The 12,669-nt window shown below is 35.8% G+C and overlaps 2 protein-coding genes across 2 annotated transcripts in view; one reads left to right on the top strand and one right to left on the bottom strand.

Moving 5' to 3' along the window:
• Window positions 1-7,932, top strand: part of LOC148956423 (uncharacterized) — a 78,223-nt gene extending 70,291 nt beyond the window's left edge. Inside the window, exon 5 of the mRNA XM_089097636.1 lies at window positions 7,782-7,932. Within this exon, the coding sequence (XP_088953762.1) occupies window positions 7,782-7,856 (75 nt within the window). The 3' untranslated portion in view covers window positions 7,857-7,932. The remainder of the gene's footprint in view (window positions 1-7,781) is intronic.
• Window positions 1-12,669, bottom strand: part of LOC148956421 (calcitonin receptor-like) — a 308,161-nt gene that overhangs the window by 114,807 nt on the left and 180,685 nt on the right. The gene's annotated exons all lie outside the window — the stretch shown is intronic.

Below are 12,669 nucleotides of genomic sequence, written 5' to 3'. Positions count from 1 at the left end.
TAAAAAAAAATACATCATGTAGCCTATAACTCACGAAAATCTTGTTAATTTTCAAATTATCATAGGGATTGGACAAAGATGTTGTACGGAGTATTTTTGCTTGGCTTCTTCCTTCTTTAATTTACATGTGTTGATCCATATTTCAAAACATTACCCAACTGTCGAAATATACCATACACAAAACATAAAACAATATTTACAATACACAAAAAACATGCAATTGCAAGCAGAAATATATGTAAAACACATCAACCTGTCCTATCAATTTTTTCCACGATCATTTTGAAAAGGATAACTTAAAATTTCACCTTAAAAAATAATCAAGCATCAGTTCCCAATGACAAAATGTGGATGACCCACCTCAGTAGGCTACTGGAAGGAAACTGGAAGTTAATTTCCAATCAATGTGTCAGTCTCAACCAATTAGCTTGGTCGAACTTAAATGAATTTATATAATGGACGATATCAGAAAATTGAACATTTTTCGAAAAGCATACATAGCAATTCAACGTAATCTTGTGTGATTCGAATATGCTTCTCAGTTATAATTAAACTAAAATGAAAACATTAGGACGTTAGAAACTTTTAACTAAGACAGTGAACGTTTAGAAATTTTCCTTATGGGTATTCTCATTGAATTTCCTTTCTTTTAAGATCGTGGCAACGCCTGACGGGTAATCTGGTATACTAATAAAAGTCCAAATATTAGTATGTGTAAAAAAAAAGTATTTTTCAAAATAGTGTGGAGGGACAAAAAATCTAGGGGTCAACTGGTCGAAAAAAATTCCTTCAGTCAAACTTGGAAGTTTATTCTAACTGCGGGATGTGGCTATAATTGTCATGAATAAAAATCAGCTTATCCATTTTGTGTGGAATGAGGCTGCTTTCAATAAGAAAATTCAAGATATTATTATTTGAATATAATAATTCCCTACCCCCCCCCTCTGGACACCACTTTGATAGGATACCGTCTCTGCTTTAAATTACAAAAAAAAACTTTTTGGCATCCCTGCTTTCAATAACAAAAAAATCAAAGTGCTATCACTTAAATATAATAACTCCCTATGCCCCCCCCTGGATACCATCTTGATAGGATACCGTCTCTGCTTTAAACTAAAAAAAAAACTTTTTGGCATCCCTGCTTTCAATAAAAAAAATTCAAGATATTATCATTTAAATATAATACTTCCCCAACCCCCCCAACCCCTGGATACCATGCACCTGGATAGGGTACCTTCTCTGCTTTAAATAAAAAAATGATTAACTTTTTGGCATCCCTGCTTTAAAAAATAAAGAAATTTGACATACTATCATTTAAATATAATATCTCCCTATCGCCCTCCCCCCCTCTGGATACCACCTTAATAGAATACCGTCTCCACTTTAATTAAAAAAATAACTTTTCGGCATCCCTACTTTCAATAAAAAAATATCAATGCAATATCACTTAAATATAATACCTCCATATGCCCCCCCCCTATGGAAACCATGATCTTGATAGGATACCGTCAGTGCTTTAAATAAAAAAAAAATAATTAACTTATTGGCATCTCTACTTTTAAAAAAAATCGAGGTATTATCATTTAAATATGACAGCTCCCCCCCCCTCCCCCCCCTCTGGATACCACCTTGATAGGATGCCGTCTCTGCTTTAAATTAAAAAAATAGTTTATTTAATAGTTAACTAGGTCACTATATGGTTGAAACAAACACGCGAAATAGCGTTAAACAGCTTAATATTCCTTGAAAAAAAATTGCGGGTATGAGTAAAGGGGTACGAAGACAACAACAAAAAAGTCAAGACTATTCACATATACCTCAAATTATTAGAAAAGTGAGGCATAGAATTGCCGTGTTATTCAATAAGATCCGAAGAATCCAATTAAAAGGGAGTACACACAAAAGCCAAATTAGACCAGTGGCCTATGAGAAATCGAAAAATACCCCAGACAATGAACAAGTCCCAATGGGGGGACCTGGATCTATCAAAATATTTCAATGGTTTCCCAGGGGATTTGATTGTATTTTTTGGCATCCCTGCTTTCAATATAAAAATGAGGTATTGTCGTTTAAAAATGATAGCCCCCTATCCCCCCCCCCTATAGGAAATAATTTACAATTTTTTTATGAATCATATTTTTGGGGTAACTTCCGTTTCATCAATCTTTAATTCCCCAACCTTGTACGTTGCTTAGTCTATAGCTAAATTTTGTCTCAATAGAAGGTTTTTTTTGGGGGGCGGGGGTAAAATATTTTCAGACAGAAGATTGTATTTTCTTTAATCTATCAGGCGTTCAACAATTGAGTATAAAAATTAAGAAAATCTTATCTAAAAACAGGAAAAGAAAAAAAAATTCTGCAAAGACAATTCAGTTGTAGAAACGATCTTTCTGCTATCAATTTCAAAATCAAACTGTAGTGAATGTTGTATTCTATAATTCTAATATTCTATTGACCGTGAAAATGGAATTCTTGAATACGAGTGGTGTTAGGACTTACAATTGGGAAAATGGATTTAAAATTATTTAAACTCATTTCATAAAGACGATACTTTTTTTGTCAACATATGAAGAACTTTGTATATTGCAATATTTGCAATGCAATTGCATATTGCATCTGTCTGGTTTTTATGCAAAGTAACAAAAGAGACGAAAATTAACGAACCAGAGAGTAGTGAAGACTTATGGTATGCCAAGTAATATTTGGCAGGGAAAGTCACTGGTGATGAATCGCTAGGGGTTGCACCGTGATTGCATGATTTTCGGGGATTCAGGGAACCAAATTTTTTTGGGGGGTGACGCATAGATTTTCGGGGAAATACTCGAAAGTTCGGGGATATTGCAAGCCCTGCTTGATTTCTAATCAGGAAAATCGAAATACTAAACCACACTAGAAGGAAAAGCTTCGACTTTGCGGTTGGCGCAATAAAAAGTTGCCGCAAAATTAATTTAAAGTCGACCGAACGCCGCCGCCTTGGCCGGCGGCAGCGCACCTGCGGCGCGCCCGCGGCGTTGCGACATTTCTGTTGCGTTCGACCGGGCCTCTAGTCGGCGGCGTTTGGTTGATCCGCTGGCGCGGCGCCGGGGTCTAATCTGATGGGTCTGACGGTACTGAAAGGGAAGGCTAAGTCCTATATCCAAAAAAAAAAACGAAAATGGTAGATAGCGGGTGTGAGAGAGTAAAATAATCTGTCGTAGCCTACATATGGATTTGATCAAACTTTCTGAGCTGGCAGACGATAGCTCACCCAGAATCGCATCCTTTTTGTTAGGGACTTGCATTAAAATACTTAAAAAGAGTGTTTTTTTTTAACAAAATAGCTTTCAACGAAGATGAACTACTTATAAAGAACCAAACGATTTTGCTTGTATGAATAATGATAGTTAGCCATTTAGAAACTGCTTTGAATGGATACTCTAATTAGCACTTTAGTACTGCCACTCCATTTACTTTTTACCATGAAGTTTTTACAAAATTCTGATAAAAAAACATGCTGCTTCACCTGACTGCTTCACCTAAGGGTAGTTTGCTTAGCAAGAATTTCCTCCAGGCACAGCTAATGCATTCTAAAATGTTTCTGCATTAACTAGGCTCAAAAACTTATGAACTCAGTAAATATATTCATTAAGAACCTTTGAGCTACTTATATTGCAGGTAGTAGAAAAAAAAAATATTTTCTGCTTTGGCTCTGCTAGAATTTTAGGTGACAGTAAAAACGGGAGCAAAATAATGGATACTTAAAAAATTTCGGTTTGAATAGTGAGAGAGATAGAAAAAAACAGTAGGTTGATGGTATAGGGAGGAATTCAGTTCGCAAATAAGAAACCGAAAAAAAAACAATCCTTTGCTGAGACTAAGGATGTAAATGAAGAATTGGTTGATGTATATGATCTTCGGCATAAGTTAGAGTTTGGTAATTACACTGTGAAAACCAAAAACGGTACTATCCCATTATCCGGGCCTCTCTAAAAAGACAAGTTTGGTGAATGGTATTGAAATAAAATAAGATGAATATATAAAAGTTTAAGAACAAATTTGGGCTATATATTTGCACATTAGGGGTGGGGGAGGTGGTTCGTAAAGCATTGCATATATTAAATACGTAACCTAACCTAACCTAGGTACCTTTTTCCTCCCCTAAACCCCAAAAACTACAGTTTAATATCGTATACGCAATGAAAACCTTGCTATCATTGGCTGCTCTATAACAACTAAGACGTCAAAAACGTGATTTATCACTGCCTAGTCTATAGGGATTAACCCGAGAGGCCCGGATAATGGGATAGTACCCTAAAAACAAAACACCTCGTAAATTTCTAAGCCTTGTCTAAACTCTTCCTCTTTATTTTGACATCAAAAGACTTAAGGAACGTTTGTTTCTTTAGAAGCAGCAAAACAAGTAAGAGTTAATACAGCAGACTCTATCCATTGCTGATTCCACAGGCTTCATACAGTTTCTAAACTGTACGAAGATTTTCTTTGACGATTAAAAATAGATCCACGGATTGACATCAGACAATTTGGTACTTCTACCGCCCCTACTCTGTGCACTTGGTGCAAACCATGTTAAAGAGCCAAGAAAATTCAAATGTTTGGCTAAACTATGTCTTAGTAGACCAACAAAAAGATTTTGACTTGGTCGTTCACAATATCCTAATTCACTTATTACTGAATAGTTCTAAACTTAACACTCCCATAGTAGCCTAGTAGCCTAAAACAGTTTGTGATAACTACCCGGAAGTAAGAAACAACAGGGGCTAATGGTGACCAAAACTCTGAATACACTGCAAAGCCTCTCAGGTGCTTAACTTTTGATGGGTTAAACTAAACATAATGAAATTTATATATTTTAAATCAGCATAAAAATCTGATTCTTTTGATGTATCTATTGGTATCAGAATTCCTTTTTTTAGAGTTTCGGTTGCTATTGAGCCGGGTCGCTCCTTACTTACAGTTCGTTACTACGAATTGTTTGAAAGTGCAAGTTACCAGTCATAGTAGAAAATGCCCCTGTAGAACTGACTGATGGATATAGCCGTGACTCAGCTGAATTTTACTTACAGATAACGGAACAAATATACAAGATCCTAGGTATATATATTGTGTTTTTGTTAGAGGATTTTAGTGCCCAGGTAGGTAGAACTAAGGATAGATGGTATCCTAGCCTAAGTCAATTTGGTGTAGGAAAAGGAAACAACAATGGTTACAGACTGTTGCAATGGTTCAGGTATAACAATTTAGTTATAACCAATGCAGTATTTGGTAAAAAAAAAATGGCCCATAAGTTAAAATGGTACTCACATGATGGCAAGACAGCTAACCTTATTGATTATATTATTGTAAATCCAAGACTGGCAGGATCGGTACAATACCCTAGGGTATGTAGGAGTGCTGTTATTGATTCAAAAAGTAAAAATCACCGCCTAGTACTGTCTATGGTTATTCTAAAGCTGAAATTTAAGAAGAGTAACTACCCTCAAGGAAGCTATAATGTTGATGGACTCCGGAATAAGAATTTGCGAGAAACTTTCAAGGAACAGCTAGAAAGTTTAAAATTTGAAAATGTGAAAGATGGATTGAATAATTTTAAGAGAATAGTTTGTGAAGTCGCTGATTGTGTCTATAAAATAAATTTTTTTTTACTGAGAGTAAGGAGCGAGATTAAAACTTAAACGAACAGAAATTATACCGTATATGAAAGGGGCTGTCCCCTCCTCAACGCCCCGCTCTTTACGCTAAAGTTTGATCCTTTCTCTCAACTCTGCCTTATAAAACAATAAAAAACGTTAGCGTAAAGAGCGGGGCGTTGAGGAGGGGACAGCCCCTTTCATATACAGAATAATTACTGTTCGTTTTAAGTTTTAATGTCGCTCCTTACTTTCAGTAAAAAAAAAACTTGTTTTCTATTTAATTTCTGAACGTTTTTGAATTAATGCAGGTTTTGGATTTGATTCACCGTACATGAATAATTAAAACAAAATTTGAATATTAATTGCATTTGATTTGTATTTAATATGCATTTAATTTCTGATTTTTTTTTAAATAATGCTGGGAAATCCAGCACCCCCTTCGTGGAAATTTTCTTCCCCCGTGAAAAGTTCCTTCATGGAAAGATCCTCCCGTGTAATCCAAGTTAGAGATACATTACTGAAGATTATGAATATGATTTTAGAAAAAGGAGGGTGAACGTAAGGATTTTAGGAAAACTTTTATTAAACTCCTTTATAAGAAATGTGATAAGAGTAAGTCTGGTAAATATAGATGTATTAGCTAGATTTCAGTAGTAAGCAAATTACTTAGCATGATGATACTCTTTAGACTTGGAAAAGCTGTAGATAAGGTTTTAAGAGAAGAGCAGTGTGGTTTTAAGCAGGGAAGAAGATGTGTCGACGCAATTTTTACTCTTGGATTAATAATTGAGAAGTTCCTGAGTCAATAGTTTTCACTTCTATAGATTGTGAATAAAAGTTTTATTCGGCTAGTGGAGGATATCAGGAGGTAATCAGGGTTGCGTTCTATCCCCATTTATATGGATCATTTTGATGGAATTTGTCCTAAGGAGCACAGCAAAGTCAATGAAATGACATGGAACCTGTTGGGGAAGTAAGAGAGTTTTGAGAGTTCAGGTTACATGAATAGGTTTAAAAATTAATGTTAAGAAGACTAAATCGCTAAGGCTAGGAGTAAGTGAAGATGAAAAGGTGACATGAGTAACACGATCATTTAAGTGGACAGTATCACTTACGTATGTAGTATTATTCGTAAAGACGGTGGGTGGAGTGAAGATGTTATAAGTAGAATAGCCAAGGCAGATGAAGGATGACAGATTGCCGAAGGTTGCCCTTTCAGTCAACCATTTAGAACCAATCGAAAAGCAGGTCGTCCCCGAATGGGATGGGAGAATGTCGCTATTAAAGATTTAAAGGAAATGAGAACTTCTCAGGAGGCTGCAAAGAGGAAGGCTGTCAATAGAATGAGATGAAAGAGGAGTGTGCATAGCTCTGTTGGCCTCAGGTAGCTTGGTTCAAAGATTAGGAACCAACTGTCCGTGTTCATCAGAGATACATTCTACTCAAAGTATTTATTCAAGATTCGGCACTGTAGCCTACAAGCACTGGGATATTACCCAACTAAATCTTCATGGTTCTCCCTGTAATTAATCTTTTCGGACCGGTTGGGTAATGATGTGATCTAAAATACTGTTCAACCAAATTCATCATCCAGTCCTGCTCACTTATGGATCTATTTCTTCTTCTGTTTGTTAAGCGCTGAGGTGTGCTCTGTGCTACGATAAATACTATTTGTTCAACCCTGGTATCAATTTTAGCTTTATCGAATCTTTAAATATGCAGTTATGAGGTTTTTGAACACTAAGCGTCAAGACTCTTATGAAATGTGTTTCTCTATATCGCTCTATATATCTTTCGGGCTTACTCTGCAATTTCTCTCTTCTTCTTTTTCTCTCTCTCTCTCTCTCTCTCTCTCTCTCTCTCTCTCTCTCTCTCTCGTTCTCTCTCATTGTCTTTCTCTTTTAATTTTATAAGACGAAAGGATATTAGTTGTAAAAAAGACAATTTTTTACTTTACTTCCGCATCTAAAAAAAGTTTTAGGTAAACATTTATAGGAATAAGACCTGTAGTATTTCATTATTTATGTCTCATTTTTTCTCAATGCCGTCTTTGATGTATTGGCTAGACTTCATTTGGAGACATTTTTCTGATTGAAAATGTAGTAGAAAGGCCAAAAGAATTGGAATTGTCATTATTTTTTTTTATTCAAGGTTCTACGTCCTCCAATTGATCTTGTTACTCCAAGAAGAAAGTTAGCTGCTATTGAAACAACGGAAAAACTGTAGAAGCTCATTAAAATGCACACCAATGTTTTGTAGCATTAAACTTTCTTGTTAAATTAAAAGTAAATAACACCTTTAATGAATTTAATTACGTATCTCTTCAAGAGAGGAATAGAAACAGTTGGCCTGTTGAAAATTAAAATAATCAGATGATTGCTTACGTGCATTAAAACTCTACAGAGTTAAAATATTTTATTCATTTCATTTTCAGGGTTTTATCTAGAATTTTAGATTATTATTGTCAGCAACTAGGTTCATTCTATTATTTTATAGTCTTTTTTTTCTAGCCCTTTTTTATATATATATATATCTCTAAATAATATGCAAACATAATTTTTATTACGTTTTGGAATACACACAGTTTTAAAAAAATCTATACTTTGCTGTTGCGAGTCTTTTGTTCCTTTTATTATATATTTTTGGTCTTCTTTATTTCTTATTTTGTTTTCTTTTGGCTGATTTCTCTTTGTTTCTTTTTGACTTGCCAAGATAGGGTAAAAATATCTAGCATTTTTTTTCTGGATCTTCCCTTGTCTTTATTCTCTTTTATAGTTTCCTAGCCAGTATAACCAATCAATTCAGTCTTTAAAATTATCTTAGAAATATTGGTTTCTCTTGGGTAAGGATTGGGGAGGCAAGAATTGTATCAGGGAAGGGTGAAAATAACAGAAATTTAAATTTTTAACGTTTTCTAAAGGAACATTTGACTATTTGCACAGAGGATCTTATATTGTAATGCATACAACAGAGGAATTTAAACACTAGACAAATAATAGCTACTTTATAAATAAGTAAGCCAAGAGCACTTATAAATTAATAAAAAAGCTAATGTCTTAATAAAAAAAAAGTAAACCAGGATTCGTTGTTTCAGGAAAGTCCTTTGAAAGTCCGATATTCCCATCCCTGAATTTGTATGCAATGGATCCCTGAATAATGACAAATTAAAAAGAACATGAATGAAATTTCAAAATTTCCAAGTAGAAAAACATGTATTACAAAAGTTTGCAATTCCAGAGAAGAAAAACCTAAAAACATGCTTTATTTGAGTTTCTTAAAATTTGCTAGTCGTAGTCCTATTTAAAGGTGATGCTTTTGGCAGCAACAAAACACCTTTTTTTTAGTACTTGGAACTTTTGAGGACTTTAAGAATTGTCAAAAAAATTTAAAATGGCAAACATATACCAGGCTCCTATTATCAAACGACAATCTGCAAATAGGACACAAAAACATTTTGTTCAATGTGTACTTTACTTAATAGGCACCAAGACGGTGACATGTTATGATTTCTATACTTTTAAGATTATTAATACATATCTACAAAGTTATCAAAACATTCCATTATGAGAGCAAAACGGTGGGTTTAAATACCTCATTCTGTCTTTGACGCAAAAACCAATTTTTTTTGCAAAATCTTCAAATCTATAAAAACCAATTCACCACATTATTTTCCATTCTAAAGAATTATCGTTCTCAAAGGTAATTTCTGAGTGTTTGAACATATTCTGGCAGCCCATGGCGTTCGATAACAAATATCAGCTTCCTCTTTTAAGAGTTTTACAAAATTTTCCCAACTTTTTTAAGAATAATTTCAGACTTTATAAATGTTCCATCTGAAACCTAAAGTTTGGATAAACTTTTAAGAAGATACTATTTAAATCAGATACCATCACATATAGTTTCTTGTCCTTATTTCATAAAAAACGTAGAGGACAACACGGTCCATAGTAACTAAAAAAAAGCCTAAAATCCCGTAAAATTCAGTCAAATTGATACAAAAAGTACAACATTGAAATCGCCTTGGCTGAAAACCCTATTCAGTAAACTTGCAGTCCCTTGGCCTGAACAACAAGGAAACTCCCTTGGCTCGAACAACAAGGAAAATTCCTTTTTTTTATTTTGAAGCAAATTTTTTTCCGTTTTTTCCTTCTGCACAGCTGGCGCTGTACTGGAACATCAAAGAGAGCTGTAAACATTTTTAAAGCTTATGTTAAAGGTAATTGTTACATCTAGGTGCTTCTTTAATTAGCAAAACAAAATATTTAAAGTTATTTGACTTTTTCGACAAACAAAAACTGCATCTTCACACAAAAGATGAAGAATGACGTCATAACCATAGGTTACAACCATAAATGACGTTAAAAGTATAAGGTATGTCAACAAGGCCATACACTGGGGAGGAAGAACAAGACCATACACAGGAGAGGAAGCTATACATTGCAGAATATGAAAAAAGATCAATTGGATTACCTTAAAGAAAATAAGATGAACATACTTTGAAGTGTGTCTTGGGTAACAGCAATGACAACGTAGTTCATTCTTTACTAGCTCCTGCTAAGAAAAGGTCAAAGAAAAGCCTGTTAAGAAAAATTCTCAGTTGACTGTCTTTGACAGTTTCTTCCTGGATTCGTAGAATCATATCGTCGCTTACAGGTAGGTGTCTAGATATCAGATGCACATGATTAAAGCATGGTTGACCATCTAGGAACCTGTTTGACGCTTGAGTCAAGCGTTGACGGTGATTGATAGAAAGTTTGGATGACTCAATCGGTTCTTAGACGGCCAATCATGGCTTAATCAACTGATTGGCGGAAGTTTTTGATCAAAATGATTGACCGTCTAGGGTATCTTTTAAGGAGACAACGCATATTAAGCAACGCATATATTGCCTAAAAAGCAAACTTCGCTTTTGTTTTCATTCAGGGTACTTTTTCCTTCATAACAATAAAAAATCTCATACGAGTAACTAAATGAGTTAAGCTACTAAGGATTTTGACTTTGAGCTTCACTGGGTAACAGCCAAAAATTTGCCAGGGGTTTATCAACTGATTTAAGACTAATTTTGGCGTTTTGATTCCGAATATCACATTAATTTTTCTCTATCAGTTCAACTTTTTGAGATACAGCCAAAGGCCTACCTGACGAGCTATACATATGCTAATATCAGGATTTTGAGTTCAACTATATATTTCTTGAATAATATATCGAATTATAAATTATTTTCTTTCTCTAAAATAGCCGCATACGTGTATGCGTGATTGTAAGGTTATACAATTAACCTTTAGCCAATCAAATTGATTCTAAATTTCATTGCCTGAAATCAACCTACATTTTTACATTTCCTTCACTTGATTGACTTCCGCGCAACGGTCACGCAGAAATAATCCTGAGGTTATCTGCTACATCTGCGGCGATTACACGCTGTCAGTGGACAGGAGGAACATCACAGGGTTTGTAAAGCGTGCCTATGAGGCTTACTTTGAAGTCAAACTGGGCGACCAACATAAGTCTTGGGCAACACACACGGTATGCAAGACGTGCGCGGAATACCTCCGGCGGTGGACGAAAGGGTGTGAAAGCTTTACTGAACGTTGGGATTCCGATGGTTTGGAGGCAGCCACTACACCATGCTTCGAATTGTTACTTCTGCGCTGTCAATACTACTGGCGTCAACCGGAATACTTTACACAGCCTCCAGTTCCCGACCTTCCATCTGCCCACCTTCCAGTTGCTCACTGCGAACAAATTCCTGTACCAGCGTTCACCGAGCTTCCCGACAGCGACGACGAGTTCACCAGTGCAGACGAGGGAAGATATACAGAAGAGGAGTATAAAACACAAGATTGTCTGCAGACGTTTTCACAATGTGAGCTTAATAATCTGGTTCAGGATCTCAGCTTGTCGAAGACTTTCTCCGAGCTGTTGGCCTCCAGACTCAAAGAGAAAAAAATACTTGGTGAGGATGCGTATCACTTTCTTTCGTAGAAGGCAGGAGTACTATATGGGCTACTTCTCCCAGGAGGGAGACCTCGTGTACTGTCGAAATGTCGCCGGTCTTCTTGGTAAACTCAACGCTCCTCAATACGATCCAAAAGATTAGCGACTTTTCATTGACATCAACAGGCACTCTTTGAAGTGTGCGCTCCTTCACAACGGAAACCAGTTTTTCCTCAATCTTTCTTGTAAACTTTAAAAGTCTGAAAGAAAAATATGAAGCAGTGAATTACGTGTTCGACTTTTTCCAATATGAGCAGCACCAATGGATTATCTGCATCGACTTCAAAACGGTTAACTTTCTACCTGGTCAGCAGTCCGGTTTCACAAAGTACCAGTTATAAAACTCAATGAACACGCTAGAGTGCACCGCGTGGAAATCGGTTGTGCAGATGGTGAACAACTTCCTGGGGAACACGAAGGCAGAAAACCATGCCATATTCGTCAGCAGCATGATAGAGACCATCCAAGAACTCGGGTGTTTTATGAGTATAAAGGTACACTTCCTGTCTCACACATGGAGAAGTTTCCTGATGACCTTGGGGCGATGAATGACGAGTAGGGAGAAAGGTTTCATCAGGACATACGCCAAATGAAGGAGAGATACCAGGGAAGGTGGGACACAGTCATGATGGCGGACTACTGATGGTCGCTGAAGAGAGACAACCCAGCAGCTGGTCACACACGGGATTCGAAGAAACGCCAATTTATGCCGTGAACTCTAGAATTTTGTGTCATGAAACGCTGATTCTTTTACTAATATTATCAATTATGCTTATCAAATTTGATGGAGTAGATAAAAACTAAATTTGGATACGTTGACTGCTATTTCTTGAGGAAAACAGAAAAATTCGTTAGGGTTTTTTTCAGCTGATGATCCGCAGACTATTTTTTTTCTAACGCAAAATAGATTGTTTTTTTTATCTTTGTAGAAAAAAATACTGACCTGACTGAGCAAAACGAAGGTCATTTTCAGACTCAGAGCATCAGAATTAGTCTAATTCAGCTGGAAAACCCTGGACGATTTTCAAAAGATATTTTTTTT

The sequence above is a fragment of the Artemia sp. Qi Xiang Cuo genome, chromosome 1 (genome assembly GCF_049724085.1).
Source record: "Artemia sp. Qi Xiang Cuo chromosome 1, ASM4972408v1, whole genome shotgun sequence".
In the NCBI taxonomy this organism is placed as follows: domain Eukaryota; kingdom Metazoa; phylum Arthropoda; class Branchiopoda; order Anostraca; family Artemiidae; genus Artemia; species Artemia sp. Qi Xiang Cuo.
The sequence above is the reverse complement of the archived record's forward strand: the minus strand, read 5'-3'. Positions and strand labels throughout refer to the sequence as shown.